Here is a 20,675-nt window from a genome sequence, read left to right as displayed (position 1 = left end):
CTGATGCTCAAGCATTGTCTGTGGCAGAGAAAAATGACAAATGAGTTACTTACCCCGTTTAAGCTCTGGCAAGTGTTCTTTTTCCATTGAGAGATGCTGAGAAAGTGTGACCCCTGCTGGCTTTGAGTTTCTTGATTTGAGCTCAGTTGCTTCTCTGGTAAAACAGTTATCTTTAAAATAATAATCTATAAGGCTAAGTAAGAGAAATATAAGATCACCATGTTTAGTGGCTTACAGATTTGAGGATTTTTTTCACATCAAAATTTTTTTCAAACAAACTCTAACCTCAACCCCAATATAGAAATAAAAAAGATAATGGTTGAGGTAGGGGGATGGAGCAATTTTGTTTGATGGAGAGGAAGCTGAGACCTATGGAGCTTGACTTGCTATAGATCACATTAGTGAATCGTCTTATTTCCTTTGTTCTAATATTTAATTCATCTAAGTATTTTTTCTCTGTAAGTTTTATTCTCTTCTGCAGCAGGAAGTTACTCAGGTTGAGCCTAAAGGCCATTTTTAAGAGACTAATGGAAAAGACTCTGCCTTGAGGGAGAAGGGGTAGATGGGTGGACTGAATTCCCTGCCAGGGACCTTTCTACATTTAGTTCTTCAGTGGGGTGGTCAGTAAGTGGTCTGGAGAGCTATACGCTCATTGTTGTATGTTACATTTTAGTTAATTATGTAAGTTTGCCACTGGGCCCACCTTCACACTAGCCTTGTTCCTTCTATTTTGAGGCTGATGTGGGGCCTTGAACTTGGATTGTAGGCACAGCTGTGCTGCTGTGTAGGGCTGGCAAGTAGACTTTTAAGTAGTAGAAAACGGGTGTACCCCTCATTCTCATTTCTTACATGGGTTATAATAATGTACTTGTCCTAAGTCATTCTTGTAAAGGAAGGCACAGAGCAGCTATCTTAGAATGTAGTGGAAGCTTACATTCAGTCTTTATCATTTCCAGTCTTGAACCAATTTCACATCTCCCTTGTCATTTCTCTAACCTCAGGCTTAGTGATGAGCCGAGAGTGCAGATGTGTAAAAGATGGTTAGGTCAGAGGGGTGGCTGAGAAGGCAGCTGCCACATGCCTCCCTCACGATGTGGTGGTGGGGACTGCCTTGTGCCAGGGCTGGGCTCTCTGGGCACATCAGCGGCCATGTCTGCCCAGCCTCCCCACCTTTGCTGTGCTTTCTGTTTCAGCCCAGGCAGCAGCCGTACATCCTGCCTCCTGTGCATGGCCAGTGTGGTGAGCACTACTCGGAAACACACACCTCGCAAGGTAACTCCAGCTGGCCCTAGGCCCTTCTTTAGATAAGAAGTTGAATACCAGGAAGCTATAATGAAGGCTTTAAAAAAAAAAAAAAAAAAGATGACAGTGGGTCTGGCCCCTGTAGCTGAGTGAGTTAAAGGCACCAGCCATATGCACCGAGGATGGTGGGTTTGAGCCCGGCATGCTGAACAACAATGACAATTGCATCAAAAATAGCCAGGCATTGTGGCAGGCACCTGGAGTCCCAGCTACTTGGGAGTCTGAGGCAAGAGAATCGCCTAAGCCCAAGAGTTTGAGGTTATTGTGAGCTATGACACCAGGGCACTCTACTAGGGGTGACGTAGTGAGACTCTGTCTCAAAAAAAAAAAAGAAAGAAAGAAAGAAAAGAAAAAAAAGTTAAATAAAGATGACCATGATGTTCTCACTTTAACTTATTGCCTGAATGACAGTAGCCAGCAGCTTCAGTTTGTGAAAGGCCTAGAATATTGGTTACCCTTGAGGGGCAAATTTCCCCAGAATTGGCTGCTCAAGGAGTTGGGGTTAAGGCAATAGCAAGTTCTTTTTTCCTCCCTTTCATAAATGAGCTTAAGAGAAGAGAGTGTCACGTGCAGCCTAACTGAATGCACTTCACTTTCATGGCCAATATCAGAAAGCTTGTAGCAGGTCAGTTAGTTTTTCCTGGGACAGTGACTGCAGGCATCTGGAGTAAGTGGAAGAAAAACACAAGCTCAGCCTCTTTTTTTCTCACCTCTCTCTCCAGCCCCTTCCTTAGTATGGTTACATGTTGCTTGTAAAGGAAATCTGTTTTATTTCTCTTTTTTTCTTATAGCATCTCCCAGGCAAATGTGTGAAAAAGCCCATTTTAATAGTAACTACTAGGAGAGTGATGACAATTAACATTTATAGAGAGCACTTATGATACTGCTCTAAGCACTTGCTGTATATTTTCTCATTTAATTAATCCTCAATATAAACCTATGGGTATTATTATTATTCCTATTTTACATAGATAGAAATTGGGAGAGAGATTAGTGGTGGAGCTTGGATATGAAAATCAGAGTCTCTTAATCATTAGACTAACTACATCTCCAGAAAGGAGATTGTGGAAAACCTTGGATATCGACAGTGTATTAAATGAATAATTAGTTTCTATGTTATCAACTCCTGGCTATCCTGAGACCTCTCTGTGTTACAAAAGTATGATATGAAAACAAAGACAATCAAGTCCGTTTAAAATAAGGAAAGAGTATTTTTATAAACAGAGTAGCAAAATTACCCTGTTTCTACTGGGAGGCAGTAAGCCCCATGAAAGGTAGATAAATTGCAAAACGTTTATCTCTGTTCTAGTTTTTCCTTGTTTATTCCATCTGATCAGATCTGGCTCTGCACCCCCTCTCCCTTTTCAGACAGTTGAATATTTTCAGTCACCTTTTCTGACTTTGCCTTCTTCAGCTTTGCTCAGCTTAAATCTGTGGTGCGAAATGAATATATTTTGGCCATAGAAAAGTGTTTTGGCAGGAAGTTGCCTTCCTTGGGATGGGGATGTGTGTGTGTTTTAAAGGAACACCAGATGCGTAGAATGGCTCTGACTTTAGCCATCTACTTTTTAATCTCTTTAGAGATTAAGCTGGAATTAATTTTTACTTGAATTGACCTCAGTGATAAAACCAAATCTAAAGGAGGATTTTAGGAATGGCTAAAAAGAACTTTTGGTTCTAATTTTCCCTTCACTGGTTGCCCCTCAGAATGAGCTAGCCATGCTGACTTTTTCTTTTTGGGGGGGAGGGGGACAGAGTCTCTAGCTGTCGTCTAGGTAGAGTGCTCTGCCATCACAGCTCACAGCAGCCCTCTTGGGGCTTAATCGATTCTCTTGCTATTTTTTGGTTGTAATTGTCATTGTTCGGCAGGCCGAGGCTGGATTCGAACCCACCAGCTCTGGTGTATGTGGCTGGCGCCCTAGCCACTCGAGCTACAGACGCCGAGCCCAGGCTGACATTCTGGCTGCATCACTCATCTTGTTTCTTTATGAAAGCTCAGCAGTCTCTTGGGTACAAGGACCTTTTCCATTGCTATCAGGATAACAGCTCCACGTGGCCAATAATTTAAATCTATCACCCTGTTAAAGTTCCTGACTGCCTGTTGCTGAGCCCTTCACAAAAGGACAGGTCTACCCAGTATGTGGGCCATTGTTGGTACCTGATTTCAAATCTCATGTTGCACACTGGGTGACAACACTTACTCCAAATGTGCATGCCTTTCTTGGTTTGTTTTTTCTTTTCAGTCTGCTTTAATGTGTTCTTTCTATATGTTGGCATCTGCTCTAAGAGATTAACCATTTTTCTGTGGAATATGTGGGTAGAGACCAGGGGATTTCACTTTTTATGACTTATTTAAATTAAAAGTCAACTCATGAGTGTGAGGATCACTGTGGCGGGACAGCGTGGAGATTCACGCGCCTTTGTTTGACTTCTTGCAGACAGCATTTTCCACGGGAATGAAGAAGCCTTGTATTGCAACTCTCACAATAGCCTGGACTTGAACTATGTGAATGGCACTGTCACCAACGGCAGTGTGTGCAGTGTTCACAGCGTCAACTCCCTCAGCTGCTCACAGAGTTTCATCCAGGCTTCCCCGGTGTCCTCCAACCTCAGCATCCCTGGGAGTGACATCATGCGGGCTGACTACATCCCCAGCCACCGGCACAGTGCCATCATCGTGCCCTCTTACAGGCCGACCCCTGATTATGAGACAGTCATGAGGCAAATGAAGAGGGGGATGGTGCACACGGACAGCCAGAGCCAGTCTCTGCGAAACCTCAACATTCTCAACACACACGCCTACAACCAGCCAGAGGATCTGGTGTACAGTCAGCCCGAGATGCGGGAGAGACACCCCTACACCGTCGCTTATGGGCCACAGGGGGGCTACGGTAACAAACTGATGGGTCCCTCGGACCACATGAACCCAAAGAGTACCGTGGTGCCCAGCAAGCCGGGGGCCAGTGCCATCTCCCACACGGTCAGCACCCCGGAGCTGGCCAACATGCAGCTGCAAGGCAGCCATCACTACAGCACAGCCCACATGCTCAAGAACTATCTCTTCAGGCCGCCGCCCCCCTACCCGCGGCCACGCCCTGCCACCAGCACCCCGGACCTGGCCAGCCACCGCCACAAGTACGTCAGTGGCAGCAGCCCAGACCTGGTGACCCGGAAGGTGCAGCTCTCTGTGAAGACCTTCCAAGAGGACAGCGCTCCTGTGGTCCATCAGTCCCTCCAGGAGGTGAGTGAGCCCCTCACGGCCACCAAGCACCACGGCTCGGTGAACAAGCGCCACAGCCTGGAGGTGATGAACAGCATGGTGCGCGGCATGGAGGCCATGGCGCTTAAGTCGCTCAACCTGCCCATGGCGCGCCGCGGCACGCTCCGGGAGCAGGGCCCACCCGCGGAGGCCCCCCAGCTCCCTCAGTACCACCACAAGAAGACCTTCTCCGACGCCACCATGCTGATCCACAGCAGTGAGAGTGAGGAGGACGAGGAGGCCCCCGAGCCGGTGCCCCAGATGCCCGCACTCCGCGACCAGATGGAGTACAGCGCCCAGCTGCAGGCGGCCCTGGCCCGCATCCCCAACAAGCCCCCGCCCGAGTACCCGGGGCCCAGGAAGAGCGTGAGCAACGGGGCGCTGCGGCAGGACCAGCCCAGCCTGCTGCCCGCCGCGGCCAGGGCCAGGGTGCTGAGGCACGGGCCTGCCAAGGCCATCAGTGTGTCCCGGCCCGACCCGCCTGCCGTCAATGGGGCCTCTCTCGGCCCGTCCATCTCGGAACCCGACCTGACCAGCGTGAAGGAGCGGGTCAAAAAGGAGCCCGTGAAGGAGAGACCCGTGTCGGAAATGTTTTCCCTGGAGGACAGCATTATAGAGAGAGAGATGATGATCAGGGTGAGTGTCTGCCTCTGGGCATGCTTCAGGCACTGGAGGGGGCGCACGGCTTATTCAGGGGGTGTGGGAACATTGTAAAGCATCCTTGGGGATCTTCTACTGTACAAAATGTTGGGTTTGCCCCTTTCCCGTCCATCTTCCTTTCTCCCTCCTGGCTGCTCATCAGTATCTTTGGTGAGGTGCTAAGATCAGTGCAAAACATCATTTTGATGTTTATTCAAGCTCACACTCCCAACTGGGTGAACTGCTAGAAGCTTGCCTCCCTACAACACTAAGGTGTTTTGTTTTCTTGAGGGAAAGCTTTTTCGTTTTTTTACCAACTTCCTGTTTAGAAGATCTGTGTGTCAAGATAGCTCACCAGTATCATCTGGACGGTGATATGTCTAGCTTTAGTTTCAGATTTTCTTTTCAATAGATGTTTAGGAAAATTATAGTAAATGGATTTATAACTCAGAAGTTTACCTTTGAGCCTCAGTTCTATCAAAAATTCATACGCATCCGTGTTCACACACACACACATATACATTCATGCATTCTTACTACACTTGAAGATACCTCCTGGTATTAGGTGGGAATACCCCATCTTGAGAATTGTTCAGAGCCAGGCACAGTGGCACACACCTGTAGTCCCAGCTCCATGCAAGGCTAATGGAGGAGGAGGTTCCAAGACAGGAGTTCCAGGTATAATGTGCCACGATTGCACTTGTGATTAGCCACTACACTCCTCTCTGGGCAACATAATGAGACCCTATCTCTTAAAAAATAATTAAAAAGTGCAACCTGGAGGAAGACCAGTTATGTTTTCAGAACAAGACCCATGCAGATGATTGGTGAGCAGACAGAATGACAAAATGAGTCTGTCTCTTACTAATAAGAAAACATGTTCAATTATCACAACTTTTAAAAATCTCCATTGCTAATTGTCCTAGAAATTTTTGCTGACTTAAAAACATTTATTTAATTATAATGAATTAAATTCTGATTGACTTTTCTTCTTGCAATACCACTAAACTGTAAGGCAGCTAGGCCTTATTTTAGGAACTTCACTGTGGCAATTTCACATTTGCCTGGATGGAGCTCGTTAGATGCCCTTCATGTGGAAACCTTCCATGCCTGTCACTGGGCTTTGGTGTGAAAAGAATAATCGAGGACCTCAATTTGAAAGAAGCCAAGTTTCTGGGTTCAGATATCTAATCTATAGTGACTTCGTTGCTTTTAAAAATCCTTGAGAATATTCTCCATTCTTAACCTCACAGCTTTGGCTTCCCTGAACACTTTTGGTTCAGGAAAGTTTGAAGAGTTTTTTATATAGATGTAACTTCTTCTACTGTTTGTAATCCTAAAAGGAAATTATAAAAGGTGTACCTGTGCCTCTAGCAAAGGAAGCCTGCGGCTGCGGATGGAGGGAAATTTGTGGGTGGATGCTGTGTGGAGAGAGCGTTCCCAGTGTGGGAAAAAGTAATTCGTTCGTAGAAAGAAGTTTTTCAACACTTCTGTCCCCAGGCCTTGTAAAAGCAACATGAGCATCAAGAACCTATCAGTCTAAGCATTCAGTTTAGCTTTTTCCCCTGCCAACTTGATACTTAATGATGTCCACATGTTCTCATAACCTCATTTTGGTCGCATTCATCCCTCTTGTTTGCCGAATTAAACAAATAGCCTGTAGGCAAAAATCATGCTCCTGGTCCCTCCTTAGAGCTCCTTGAATTAACCACAGAGGGACAGGGGATCTTTCACTGTTGTTTTTCCCTCCATGGTGTTCCTTTCATCTATGTGGACAGTAGTGGCTAGCAAATTTTACTCATTCCCTTTTAGTTCAAGAAAGTGATTATCCCATTTCTATTTAATGTTCCCCATTGGTGTTGTTTCCCCTGAAATCCCATATACTCAGGAGCCTAAGCATAGCAGCAGACCCTAGAGGAGAATGAGGCGGCTCTTCGGTGAGCCAGAGGGCCATGCAAGATGGTGACAGCCCCAGTGGCTCTGAGCTCAAGATGACTCTCCACGACCCCCACCATGGTCTAAGCAGCAGCACCCCCACATCTCAGATACTCCTCTGCCCTCCTCACCATGGGTACCTTGTACAGGTTGATGGGAGTGGATGTTGGGGAAGGCCGCCCTCGAGCCCTCCAGAAGTCTTCCCTCTGCCACTTCTCCGTAATTGTGGAGCTGCTTGTCGTTTGCTGGATGGTCCTGGCCTGCTGCCTTTATAGCTCGTCCTTCCAGCTCCTGCTGCTGCCTGCCTTGAAGACACTTCTCTGGTTGTAGCCCCCTCACCAGAAGTCAGATGCAGTGAGGACAAAAAGCTAGATTGGATTTTTGAGTCATTTGTTTTTTTAAAAAGCTAATAGGATGAGTGAGAAGGAATTAAGAGATATAGTTTGACTTATAACTGGGTTTTAGTGTTCACTAGCTAGGCAATAATCCTTCCCTAAGAAGGATAAGTTAGTTATTCTTTGTCTTAGGCCCAATTAGGGTCACCTTACAGTGCAGCTGGGAAGAAAGTGACACTGTTGAGAGGGACTCGGGACCATTTTTCTAGAATTACTGCTTTCTCAAAACTTCAGAGAGGAATGAAACAGATTCCCAAATGAAAGAGGTAACTTGGCGGGGGTGGGGGGGGTCATTCTCTCTCACAAAAACTTTAAGCAAACAAACAAATAAAAACCTAAAAATTTAAATCTAACCCTGCCCACCCTCACCCCTCACTGGGATAGCTGGCATTGAGAAACCAGAGCCATCCTGTTAGAGTATTATAACTTTCATCTGCAAAGCCGTGAGTCCTTTTTCTACTTTTGAGCTACCTTTTGGTTTGTCCAATGGGTTAGCCCAGGTGTCCTCAAACTACAACCCATGGGCCACATGCAGCCCACCTAGGATATTTATCTGGCCCACTGGGTGTTTTTGCCGGGGACCGCAGTCCAGCCCTCCAACAATCTGAGGGACAGTTAACTGGCCCCCTGTTTAAAAAGTTTGAGGATGCCTGGTAGCCTATCACTGGAATAAGGATCCTATTGGCAGCTTCCCTCACTGAGGCTGCTTGTAGGGGACGTTGTGGTGATGGTAAGACACAGTTCCCTCTCATCCCTAAACCTGTGGGATGGTGCCTTCACGACATCTTCCTGGGGAGTAAATTTATAAATCACAGAATAAGGACAGAAGGCTCTAAATCTCTGAAAAGAAGCCAGGGAAAAGATGACCCCCGTTATGGGTGGCAGTCAAATGAATCTGCAAATTGGTTGCACTTCAGTTGGGGGGTCACAGTTTTATATTCTATACAACTCATCTCTTTCTGTGCTTTTTGAAGTACTCCGTTCTTCCCTTAATGTCTAAGAGAAAGTTATTTTTAGGAAATGGTCTTCATGGCTTGCCCGAAGTGGGTAGATGTTTCATACCTTAGTCAGTTGCGGGAAGTGAGGAAGCAGGACAGGAGGGCGCCAGCCGGCCCTTGTTGATCTCGTTTCAGAGTATAGGTGTGCTAGAGAGGGTAGAAGGAAAAAGCCACAAGCTAGGGCCAGGTGTCAGCATTCAAACCCTCCCCTGAGTGGTCTGCTCAGCCCCCAAATCCATTTTTCCCATAGTATAGTCACATCCAGTGATGTCCTTCTGTAGTCACTGGGGGCCGCAGCGTCTGTGCTGGTGAGCCCTGTACATGAAGCATGAAGGGGAATGCCTGGGGGACCATCTTCGATGACCCCAGCTGGGCTTTAGTGTTAGTGAGTTTGCTAAACCACGTCTGCTGTCATTCTGGAAATGTTACCAGTAGATGTGCCAAAGGCCAGAGGTTAAATATTGGATTAACATCCTCAATCTTAGCTCCTCAGGATAGAGACTTAGCAAGATTTTTCTCTACAACTTATGTGTCTATATCTCTTGATCAACAATATCCCAGACCATTTTCCAAGTTTTGCACCATTCAATCCGTGCAAAAGGGCCATCGCTGTGACTGGCTTAGATGATTCCCGTAACTAACTGTTTCTCTTTTCCTTGTCCTGTCTACCTTCAGCCCTGGTCATTCTAAACTGTATTGCATATACCCTATGTTTTTTTTCTAGGCCTGCAGCAAGTCATATTTGCAGGAAGTCTTTTATTTTATTTTATTTATTTACCTATCTAGCTAATGAATGAATGAAAATTAAAAACTCAAGAACGGGCTTCTGCAGGCACAGTGGGAATACCGGGAAGGTTGTGTTTGAATTTGCCCCACTAATGGTGATTGTCTGCATTCCTTGGCTGGGGAGTTACAGATTTGGGGAGATTAAAACACATTCCAACATTCTACTGGTATTATAAACAATGAGAACATGCCTTTTCTTGCCACAAGAATCTAGAGAAGCAGAAGATGGCAGGCCTGGAGGCACAGAAGAGGCCGCTGATGCTGGCAGCGCTGAATGGGCTCTCGGTGGCTCGGGTCTCAGGGCGAGATGAGAGTCGAGTTGATGCCACCCGCATTCCCATGGACGAGAGGGTAAGCGCTGGACTTGTCAAGCATGATTCATTCTCTGTGGTCTTAGAGTCCCAAAGTTCCCTCGTTGCCCCAACATGCCAGCCCGCACTACATTGTGTTTAATGCTTTGATTCTTCAGTTTGACATTGTTTGGAAGATCTGGTCTGTGTTGCATTAAATTAATCCTGTCCAACGTCCAACGTTTCCTCTTGGTCTTCCCACTTTGTCAGATTGGTGGATCTGCTGCTTGCTTAGAACAACCAGCCCCTAATAAGCTGTATGGCTTGGTCAAATAATTTCTTTGGGCCTATTTCATTTTTTTGTAAAATGAAGAAGTTAAACAATTGCTGTAGCTCTCTGTCGCTGTGATTTTGTGAACAATTTTCACTTCTTAGGGAGTAATTATTTTATCCTAGCATTTTATAGAGTTCTCTGGATATGCAGTCATTTACATGACTATAAAATGTGACTGATTTCTATTTGTTAGGATAACACATCATGAGACCTTTGGTTTCGGAAAGCAGAAAGAGTTGCATGGTAATGTTTTAGAGGTGGTGAAAGGTGTTCCATTAGTTTCTGAAATTGCTGTCAGAAGGTTAATAAGTTGTATAAAACTACTAGAATGCTAATAACATTGGGGTGTTCCATTTCTGCTGGTATGTATCCAGTATTAGAAGGTTTTAGAGCCAGGAGGGAATTTAGAGGGATCATTTAATCCAATTAATGCCGTATTATTGTAATTAGTAGTTTGACAGAAAGGGGAGGCGGTTTAATCCTTAGAGGTGTAGAACTGTGGACCAGTATCATCTTAAGATTTAGCTCAGTAAAAACAGCTATGTGGGTAGAGAAAAGGATGTTTGGATAACTAAGATTAACATTCTCCTTGTTGTTGGGACTTTAAACCAAGGTGCTAATAGCAAAAATATTGACTTGTCGAATTTAAACTCCTGCCAGTTCTTGCAGATTTGTTTTCTGTTAATAGTATGAGCGAGTAGGAAAATGCTTATCGGTTAAGAGAAACTAGCATTGTGGTTAATGATGAGACCACGTAACCAATATTGGTTGTACGTTCTGAAACCCTTTACTGACATTATCACTGTCAATATGTGAAGAAATCTGGTTGTTCCATTGGAGCTTTTGAATAAGAAATAGCCCAGACAGCTGAAGGTCAATTTCTGCTGCAGTTCAGAACCCTGAAGAAGAAGCTAGAAGAGGGCATGGTGTTCACAGAATATGAGCAAATCCCAAAGAAAAAGGCGAATGGCATTTTCAGCACCGCAGCTCTGCCAGAAAATGCTGAGCGCAGCCGAATCCGGGAAGTTGTCCCCTATGAGGAAAATCGAGTGGAGCTGATTCCAACCAAAGAAAACAACACCGGGTACATCAATGCCTCCCACATCAAGGTAAGTGGGAAAGCGGGTGGGAGGCTTGCTGGGTTAAGGGTAAAATGCAGGGAGAAGAAAAAACCGTATGGGCTGCCATTGTGCTTCTTGGCCCATCCCCAGACCTTCAGGGCGTGTTTTTGAACTCCTGTGCTTTTCTTATTCAAGTGGAAGGGTATGTCTGCCACTGCAGAGAGAAGGAAGTCTCTGCAGCCTCAGGAAAAACCTCAGGTCAGCAGTTTCTGAAGTTTGCTCATTATAGATGCTCTAACTTGTTCTTCTCTGTGGGCTACAACTTTCCCTAAACTCAGGGGAGAAACCTAGGCTTGTCTTTTTCACTTTGTAGTTAGCTGATGATAAAACTTTGGAAGTCACAGGTATTATGTTACTGTCTTCCAAGTTTTATCATGTTCGTGATTAGTAGCAACTATTGTTTCCCCGGTGTAATACTGCACAGCCTGCAGTGTTTTATAGCTGAAGTCCCAAGTGTGCATGGTGGTAACACGAGTGGAATAACTTCCAGCAAAACTATCAACGTGTGGTTAGTGTCAACTCTTACAAGGCTAGCCACACTAGCATGGCTAGGTTTTTATTAATACTTCAAATGCTTCAGACCTTCATATCTCAGTATTGCATAACCAAGCTCTACCCTAGTTAAAATTTAGGGTTACAGATATATGTGTACATGCAGTTAAACGTTTTCTAAATCGCTCATCTTCTTCAGTGTCCCTGTCTTTAGTGTCCCTGAGAACAGAGCTTACATGTTTATAATGTCACCATTTGTTTGGAACTCAGAAGTGGGAGAATCTCTTTATATACTCATGTTAAAGCAGTTGTTACAGGAAGTTTTTAAATAATACAAAATTTAGTCCATTGTGATCAATAGCTTTAGAAGCCTGTTTCTTGCCTTGTCCAGAATTATTTTCTTTCCTCACTAGAAAGAAGAAAGAAACTGTAGCACAATTACTAGTAGTACATTCCTTTGAGCCTCTGAAGTATAACTTGTGTATCAGTTATAACCAGTCTTGATACAGAATATGAAAAGAATACCATGATTGGGTATAGCGTGTTTGTGCATAGAGCATAGATCACTATTTATTTATATATGTTACTCTTTAATAATGAGAAGGTACTGCCAACAGGCATATGAAAGAATAACAAGGATAGATCATAGTGCTCATTTTTACTCGTACTTTTGAGAGTGAGAGCTAAAACAAAAGATGAACCCCAGGAAACTCTTGAGTAAACCAAAGATGATGTTTCGCTGACTTAGTTTAGGTGATGAAATAACGACCCAAATAACGCACTCAAATACAGGAGCAGATCACACAGCTGCTTCTTGATAGAGTGTCTCTGGAAGTCTTACACAGCAGTATTATACCATCTTCTTCTTTTGGCCCAGTCTCTTCCACCATTTTCCATCTGCTCTCTGGAAAAAACTGTCACTGTGCATAAACTGTGCCCAGCGGGTATTGTTAACCGAGAAGCATTCCCTTCCTGAGTATTCTCTAAGGCCCACATTTCATCTTGCGGATCCGGGTTAAACATGGGTGCATTTAATAGACCCACAGCGCTTGCAAGAACTTGTCCTTGTGTTTTTGGAATAGGTTGTATATTTTGCCAATGTTTTCCCCCCAGGTTCCAAGCAGCCGTTAACACAGAACAGAGATTTATTTGCTCCAGAGGTGGAATCACATCTGTGAAATCTACCTCAGTAGCGCTGGTTGTGTTTTTAATGCAGTTTTTAATGCCCTCCTGTCAATACTTAGAATATGCTGAAAGGCCCCAGGCAACAGCATTCTCTGGAAGTATTTATGGTTCCTATATGTTGGGTGCCAGAAAGGCTGATGTTTAAAATCACAATTCCACAGATAAACCAAACTCCTAGCCAGCAAATATATGAATGTTATCTCCCACAGTACTTGGGAAACAGATTTTTCTTGCCAGCTTTGACCTAAACACGTCTTGTGTAATGAGACAGTAACTAACATCGTTTTTGTTTGAATCAAGTTAGTGTATAGTTTCATAAAATAGATGAAAGGGAAAACGTTTCAAACCACAGTCACTTTATTGCTCTGAGAACTCTCTAGAGATCTGCACTGCGTGGATGTGTAAGGGGCCTGACTTTGTATTATCAAGGCATAGGAATAGAAGGGAGAAGAGAAAGAATTCTCCAAGGCCACCATTTCACCTTCATAGCATGACCTTCAGCACTTTGAGTACAACTTCTCATTTTTGATTCTCCATAGCTGTGACTCTACAGCTACAGAATTATCACCCTGAAGTACATGGGGCCATAATTTTATTATCCAACATTATCTCATGACTCCCTGGTTCAGTTGGGTGCTCTGGTACTGCATAAGATCAAGTTATTTATAAAACATCATGTACTATTGACAAGTGCATTCAGAATATGTCTGCCAAGTGTGGCGCTGCAGAGCAGCAGTGACAAGGGAGGTTTATGACACACTTCATATCAGGTCAGCAGGAGAAAAATACTGCTCCATGGTGGACTTTTTTATTGTTGAAGAGGATACCAATGAAGACTGTTTTTCATGTCTGACAAGTTCGTGAACTTGCTGCCTTGCGCTTTCATTGACAGCACTGTACAAACAACTCAGGAAGGTTTCATAACCTTGATACATCAGTGTCTCACTGCTGTGTTCATGTGAGCCTGTAACAGTGTCTTACTGAGTAGTATTCATTATCATTGTGTTTTGTGTGTTATCACAAAAATATCAGAGCTTGAATTAGAACAACAAACAAACATTAAATTTCTTGTTAAATTTGGGAAGAGTGGAAGTGAAATCAGGGACATAGTAGTCCAAGTTTCTAGGGGTAAATAATATCATGAAGAAAATGTCACTGTACAAATGGATTAATAAACCTTTTTCTGAGAGGATAAAAGTGTCACTGGTGAAGAGGGGTCAGGGTAGCCAGTAACCAGCAGAAATAATAAAAAAAAAATTATAAAAACTCATCTAATTGTGTGTCAGAATCATGGCTGACTATGAGAAGCAGAGCACACCAAGTAAACATTGATAGAGAAACACTTGGGAAAATCTTAACTGAAAATGTTATCATGAGAAAGGTGTATGGAAAAATGGTCCTGAAAGAGCTCACCAATAAACGAGTTGAAGTTTGTCAGGACCTTTTGAAGAGACAAGACAATGTTTTGTGTTGTCTTATCATTGGTGATAAAATATAGATGTACTGATACAACCCTGAAACAGGGCATCAAAGGGCACAGTGGAAGTTAGCCAATTTTCCATTACCAAAAAAAGTTTCATCAGTCTAAGTCAAGAGTCAAAATAATGTTGCTCACTTTTTTTTATATATCAGAGGGAATATTTATTATGAATTTGAACCAACAGGATAAACAGTTAACCAAGTTTATTATTTGGAAGTGCTGAAAAGACTGCCTGAAAAAAATTGAAACCATCTGAGCTTTGCCAACAACTCATGGCTCTTGCATCATGACAGTGCACCAGCTCACACAGCACTGTCTGTGAGGGACGTGTTAGCCCATAAACAAATAACTGTATTGGAACACCCTCCCTACTCACCTGATTGGGCCCCCATGACATTCAGGACATCAAGGGTAAAATGATAACAGCTCCAACAGCCATTCCAGAAAAAGAGTTCCAAAATTTGCTTTGAAGTGTGGATTAGGTGCTGGCAATGGTGCATAGCTTCCTAAGAGGAGTACTTTGAAGGTGACTGTAGTGAGCTTAGACCTGATATGGATCACAACCCAGTGGTGGGATATGAAATCAAGTTAGTGGTCATTGCTACTTGTGTGTAGGGGAAGGTTTTAATGAATTAGACTAAACTAGAGAAAAGAATGGAAAGCATCAGAATGCATTGCGCATAGCAAGCATGACCACTATTTTTGTAACAAATCCTAAGTATACATGTACCTGTTCATATAATATTGTGTGTTTAGATATACATATATATGGGGTGGTGTGTATATGTTTTTAGCGTATATGGTTTGCACATGCTTCGTGAGTTGCAGACAGAAAAAGTCAGCTAAATATTTTAATAGGCTAGAGTGTCAAAAAGTGTTGCCATATGATAGAATGTCACTAGCCATCTATGGTCTCAAGGTTTTTCTTAATTGTACTAACCCATTTGGCTCAAAAAATATTATCCAGGGTTTTGAAGTGGATACTAACGGATAGGTATGTGGTCAGCAGGTAGTTCTGTGTTGGACAAGGGTGCATTTACTGATGCTTTTCTTGGTTTCCAGGTGGTGGTTGGTGGGGCAGAATGGCACTATATAGCCACCCAGGGGCCCTTGCCACACACGTGCCACGACTTCTGGCAGATGGTATGGGAGCAGGGAGTAAACGTGATTGCCATGGTCACTGCAGAAGAGGTAAGTGGTGTGCCCCGCTCAGCGTCCTTTTCCTGGGGGTTGAAAGTGGCTGGACAGCAAGCTTTGTGTTGGCAGCTTTGCCGCCTCATCCTCCTTCCCGAAGTGCTGTTTTTCTGAAAAGCCTTTGCTCTTTGGCATCTATCCTCTTTCTCTTCTTACTTTCAGGTAGATTTCCCCCCCCCACCCCCAGGGATAATTTATTGTTGTGGCTTTTCCTGTTCCCATTTTAATCTGACTTGAAACTCTGTTCCTCGTATTGCCGTGCACTAAAATGAAAACAAAACAACACAAAACCAAAAACAACCAAACCTTAGTTCAGCAAGCTGACTTTGCAGGCCAAACAAAACAGTGGTCTTTCCACTGGAATCTGAGCACCTCGGGCTGCTCTGGGCAGGTCGACATAGATCCCCGACCCTGGGCCCGTAAGTTCCACATGCCACCATGCTTATCAGCCGAAAGGAGAGCAGGAGCTGTTGTTCCTGGAGGGGCCTTTATTCTTTGGGGAACAGAAAGAAGAAGAAAAAAAAAACAATATCTTTTTCTTCCTTTGCCAAGCCAAACACAGTTTTTCTGTTGTAACTAGAGAACTCTGTGTGGTGTTATAAAAACTGGCACACACTGCCAGTGGGTCCATTCAGCTCTGAGCTTCCTGTCTTTGGGGGAAGAAGTGTTGTGTTTCTTCCCTTGTCACATTCTCAACATTTTTTTAACCACCTGCTTTTGTTCCTGTCATTAAACTCCAGCTTCTGTTTTGAAGTCATTTAAGGGACTAGCTCCGTGTGCTCTTACCAGTATCTGTGGTGTTGCAGTGCCCCTTTCCTGACTATGTTAAAGGGGCTTGGGAACAGAGACAACTGGGGGCGAAAAGTCACATTCCCTTCCCTGACTGTTCTGAGCGATTGCTCTTTCCAGAACAGTCTTTTAGAAGACAGAGGTGAAGGGGCTTCAAGCTCTTTAAAGGCAGCTGTACTTCTCTGGTCAGACCTTCTGTTTGACTTCCCCACAAAGAGAATAAATCCTTCTGAAAGCCTCTAGTTGTATAGATTTATCACCTTATGTGAATCACATCATTGCAAAGGATTCCCTTAATGTGCCACCTGTGCTAACCTCAGGGGCATGTGGCAAATGAGACAGCCATCTTCCCTGTCCCCATGGAGCTTACCTCCCCGTGGGAGGGACAGTAAAAAGTGAAAAAGTAATTTCAGATAGCAGTAAGTGCCACAGAGAAAATGGAGCAAGGTGATGGGAAAGAGAGTGACACTAGGGGGTGGCAGGGGGCTGCTTTCCATGGGGTAGCAGTCACACGGTCCTCTGAGGAGGTGGCGTTTGAGGCAAGACCCAACTAAGAAGAAGGGGCTAGCCTTGTCAAGACAAAGTAGAGACTGGTGACCATGGGACAGCCAAGGACTTAGAAGCTCTTAAAATTCATAGCTGATTTAGACACTCAGCCAAAAGGTAAATCCAAGTCTGCTTTCACAGGATGAGTACATAAAAGAGTAAGGTGTTTTTCATTGCTAAGGAGACTCAATGAAGTCAAATGATTCCCAGACAATTATTTGTATTCCTCAAGTATGTATAGCTTTCAAAGTCGGCCGGCGTTTAGGTTCCTCTAAACAGCTGTAGGTTCCCAGACTGCATCCCTGGCACCGCAGTTCTGTATGCATCGTGTCCTTCTCTCTATCCACCTGCTCCCTGCCCCATCTCCTCCCAGCAACTGCCTCCTCCATCCACACTCTCTGCCACCACTCCAGGGACTTCGAAACTATGCAAAAGGTAAACACAGACTTCTGTAAATGGTTGAGAAGATTCCTATCCTCAGAAAAGATTATAGAATTAGGGGAGAAAGAATGGTTATGTAGTCAGCTTTTCTCTGTTTAAGTTGTAGGTTGAATTAAAAAAAAAAATGGGTCAGGATGAAAACTGTGAGATTAACAGTAGGCGTTAGAGATAGTGTCAGTAGTCAGCATGTTAGAGTAGACAGGTCTGGACTGAACATCAGAGAGAAGAAGTGAGACCTAGAACCATTACTAGAATCTGTTGCTCTCTTGTCCATGGATGAAATCCACACTCCCTACCATGAGGCCGTGAGGCCTTCCCAACCTCCTCTCCTACCACCTGCCCTTTCGAGGTGCCACATTTTAGCCACCTTGAAAACATTGGCTTCTTGAAGGCACCACGCTTGTTCCTGTCTCTGGAGTTGTACTTGCTCCTTTTTCTGTTCTTCAACTGCTCTTCAATTGTGAATCTTTTAAATTTTCCATTGGTGTAACTATTATTGTAAATCGTATTATTGGTCTAAGCTAAAATGTATAGGATCTGCCCCATGGTAGACACTGCTACTGAGTTGGTGATTTAGAAGCTATTTGTGTTTTATTTTGTCTTCAGATTTTAGGATGAAAAAGATGAGAGCTTCCTTACTTATTTCCTATTTTGCTTTTGTGTGTGATTTAGGAGGGCGGACGAACCAAAAGCCACCGATACTGGCCCAAACTGGGTTCCAAGCACAGCTCAGCCACCTATGGCAAGTTCAAGGTCACCACAAAGTTTCGAACAGATTCTGGTTGCTATGCAACCACAGGCTTAAAAGTCAAGCACCTTCTGTCTGGTCAGGAAAGGACGGTGTGGCATTTGCAATATACTGACTGGCCAGATCACGGTTGCCCAGAAGATGTCCAAGGATTTTTGTGTAAGTGTTTTCTTCCTACGTTTTACCAGCTGCATCAGTGGTCTGTCAGTTGGAGGTAAAATGGGAAGAGAGGATGCTTTGTCTTAGTAGGGAAAACTATTGTAACATTGAAGTATGTTTCTTCATCATTAGATAGAAGAGAATAATATGTCATTTATTATATTCTGTTTACCTTTTATGCAGTTAAGTGAAGACTGTGATAAACTAATTGGTTCCCCTGGACTTAGACCTTTACTACTCATTCAGTCAGTAACTACTCTGACTCATTCTACAACACAGATGAACCTTGAGGACATTATGATGAGTGGAATAATCCGGTCACAAAAGGGCAAATGTTATGTAATTCCACTTATGTGAGGTTCCCAGAATTGGCAGATTGAGAGGGAGAAAGTGAAGGACGAGTGGTTAGCAGGGACAGAGGGGAATGCGGAATTACTGTTTAAAGCTGTGGTCCCCAACCCCTGAGCGGCAGGCCAATCTAGATCTGTAGCCTGTTGGGAACTGGGCTGCACGGCAGGAGGTGAGTGGCAGGTGAGTAGCTGAAGCGCCATCCATATTTACAGCTGCTCCCCATTGCAACATCACAGCCTGAGCTGCACCTCCTGTCACGTCAACGGGGCGTTAGATTCTCATATGAGTGGGAACCTCCCTGTACCCAGTGTAGGCAGGGGATCTAGGCTGTGCACTCCTTGGGAAAATCTAATGCTGCTTCCCCATCCAGGGAAAAATGGTCTTCTATGAAACCAGTCCCTGGTGCCAAAAGGTTAGGGATCGCTGGTTTCATGGGTACAACAGAACCTACAATGTTTCTGTTTTGAAATAGTGAAAACTTAGAGGGCACACTTACAACTTTGACTTAAAATATACAAAAGCAAATTATGTAACCAAATTTGTGTACCCCCATAATTTTCTGAAAAATTTTAAGGAGTTGTTTGTTTGTTTGTTTGTTTCTTTTTAAGTAAAGAGAACAAGCAAAGCATTAAAACAGGAAAAAACAAAACAAAACAGAACAATCTTTGGCCGTGGGTAGTGGTGAGGATTGTACAATGTTGTGAATATACTTAATAACATCAAACACTGCACTTAAAATTGGTTAACATGGTAAATTTTATGTTGTGTTTATGTTATGATAATTTTTAAAACAAAAAAATAAAATTTAAAAATAACTTAAATTCATGAAAGTTTATATCTCATGAGCTTCGCATTTCCTACAGTAGAAAACCTCAGAGCTTTTTCATACCTTTGATGACGACAGTAAGAATTACTGAAATCAACTTACAGTTTTCCAAACTAAAATGGGCTCAAAAGACTAAGTCACTAGTTTAGATAGATATACTGTCAGGATACTGCTGTTTTAGAAGCTAATTCACAAGATTACATATGCAGTATTTTATTTGAACAGCCAAAAACTGGGTGTGGGCCCACCATGTGCCAGGAGAGCACAGAGGTGGAACTGAGTTCACAGTCTAATGTGAAAGATAGATAGGCCAGTCATTACCACCCAGAGATGAGACTGGATTCTGTCCTCTGCTTCTCAGTGGTGTCTGCAGCTCTCTCCTTCCCCATCCACGTGCTCGCCTAACTGCCCTGTGCTCGTGGAGAAACCCCATTCTTTACTGACCCTACTTGGGAGGGAGTCCCTGGGGCTCCCTGTAGATCCATGCGTGCCTGACAGAATTCCCGTGAGCCACGAAGGGACCATTATCCATACCCTAGATCAGCCATCCTCAAACTACAGCCCGCAGGCCACATGCGGCCTGCCTAAGACATTTATCTGACCTGCCGGGTGTTTTTGCCGCCTCTGCCTATCCTGCTTAGCAGCCGACTCATCCTGGGGTCTGCAGTCTGGCCCTTCAGTGGTCTGAGGGACAGTGAACTGGCCCCCTGTTTAAAAAGTTTGAGGACCCCTGCCCTAGATGATGTCAAAACCTTGATTTTATTGTGGTATTCATTTAGAATGGCGAAAGGTGGGAGAGAGAGAATGTGTTCTCAAGACCTAAAAGGTACCGATTTACAAGTTCCAGCAAGACTGTGATGCTTTATTCACCGACACGGGTGTTTCATTTCCTTGACAGTGATGACGGTCCTTGAGGTGGACACTGAAAGTAGAGAATAGGAAGTTGATTTGAACCAAAAGATCTAGAGCAAGGTCCAGAGAGACTGATTGATTTGTCTGAGGTCAAATGACCACTTATCTATAGCTCAAAATATTAATAAGGAGGGCAGGGACCTTTGCAGAACTTTCCTTCTAACACCACTCTTTTTATTCCTCTCAGCTAATCTTTTAGTATAATTTTCTTTAAGGAGCAGAAAATGTTAAAAATAGAAGTACATCCATTCATGAGTGACAGCTACAATGAGAAATTGAGTTTATAAGGTGACTGAAAGCATAGTCAAATCTTTTAAATCAGAACAAACGTAATGGACGTTGATCTAAATTTCTGAAAAATAGAGTTTTTTAAAGAATGTCATTTTTTGGACAGCACCTATGGCTCAAAGGAGTAGGGCACAGGCCTCCTATGCCAGAGGTGGTGGGTTCAAACCCATCCTGGGCCAAAAACTGCAAAATAAATAAATAAATA

At 43.8% G+C, this 20,675-nt stretch overlaps 1 protein-coding gene across 1 annotated transcript in view; it reads left to right on the top strand.

The window, feature by feature from the left end:
• Positions 1-20,675, top strand: part of PTPN14 (protein tyrosine phosphatase, non-receptor type 14) — a 177,468-nt gene that overhangs the window by 149,506 nt on the left and 7,287 nt on the right. Inside the window, exons 12-17 of the mRNA XM_003802048.2 lie at positions 1,194-1,272; positions 3,741-5,197; positions 9,522-9,665; positions 10,829-11,047; positions 15,279-15,407; positions 17,859-18,093. Coding sequence (XP_003802096.1) covers positions 1,194-1,272; positions 3,741-5,197; positions 9,522-9,665; positions 10,829-11,047; positions 15,279-15,407; positions 17,859-18,093 — 2,263 coding nt within the window. The remainder of the gene's footprint in view (positions 1-1,193; positions 1,273-3,740; positions 5,198-9,521; positions 9,666-10,828; positions 11,048-15,278; positions 15,408-17,858; positions 18,094-20,675) is intronic.

Source organism: Otolemur garnettii, unplaced genomic scaffold (genome assembly GCF_000181295.1).
Source record: "Otolemur garnettii isolate 467f Iridium unplaced genomic scaffold, OtoGar3 scaffold00229, whole genome shotgun sequence".
In the NCBI taxonomy this organism is placed as follows: domain Eukaryota; kingdom Metazoa; phylum Chordata; class Mammalia; order Primates; family Galagidae; genus Otolemur; species Otolemur garnettii.
Note: the sequence above shows the minus strand (reverse complement) of the source record. Positions and strands in the feature narration are given on the sequence as shown.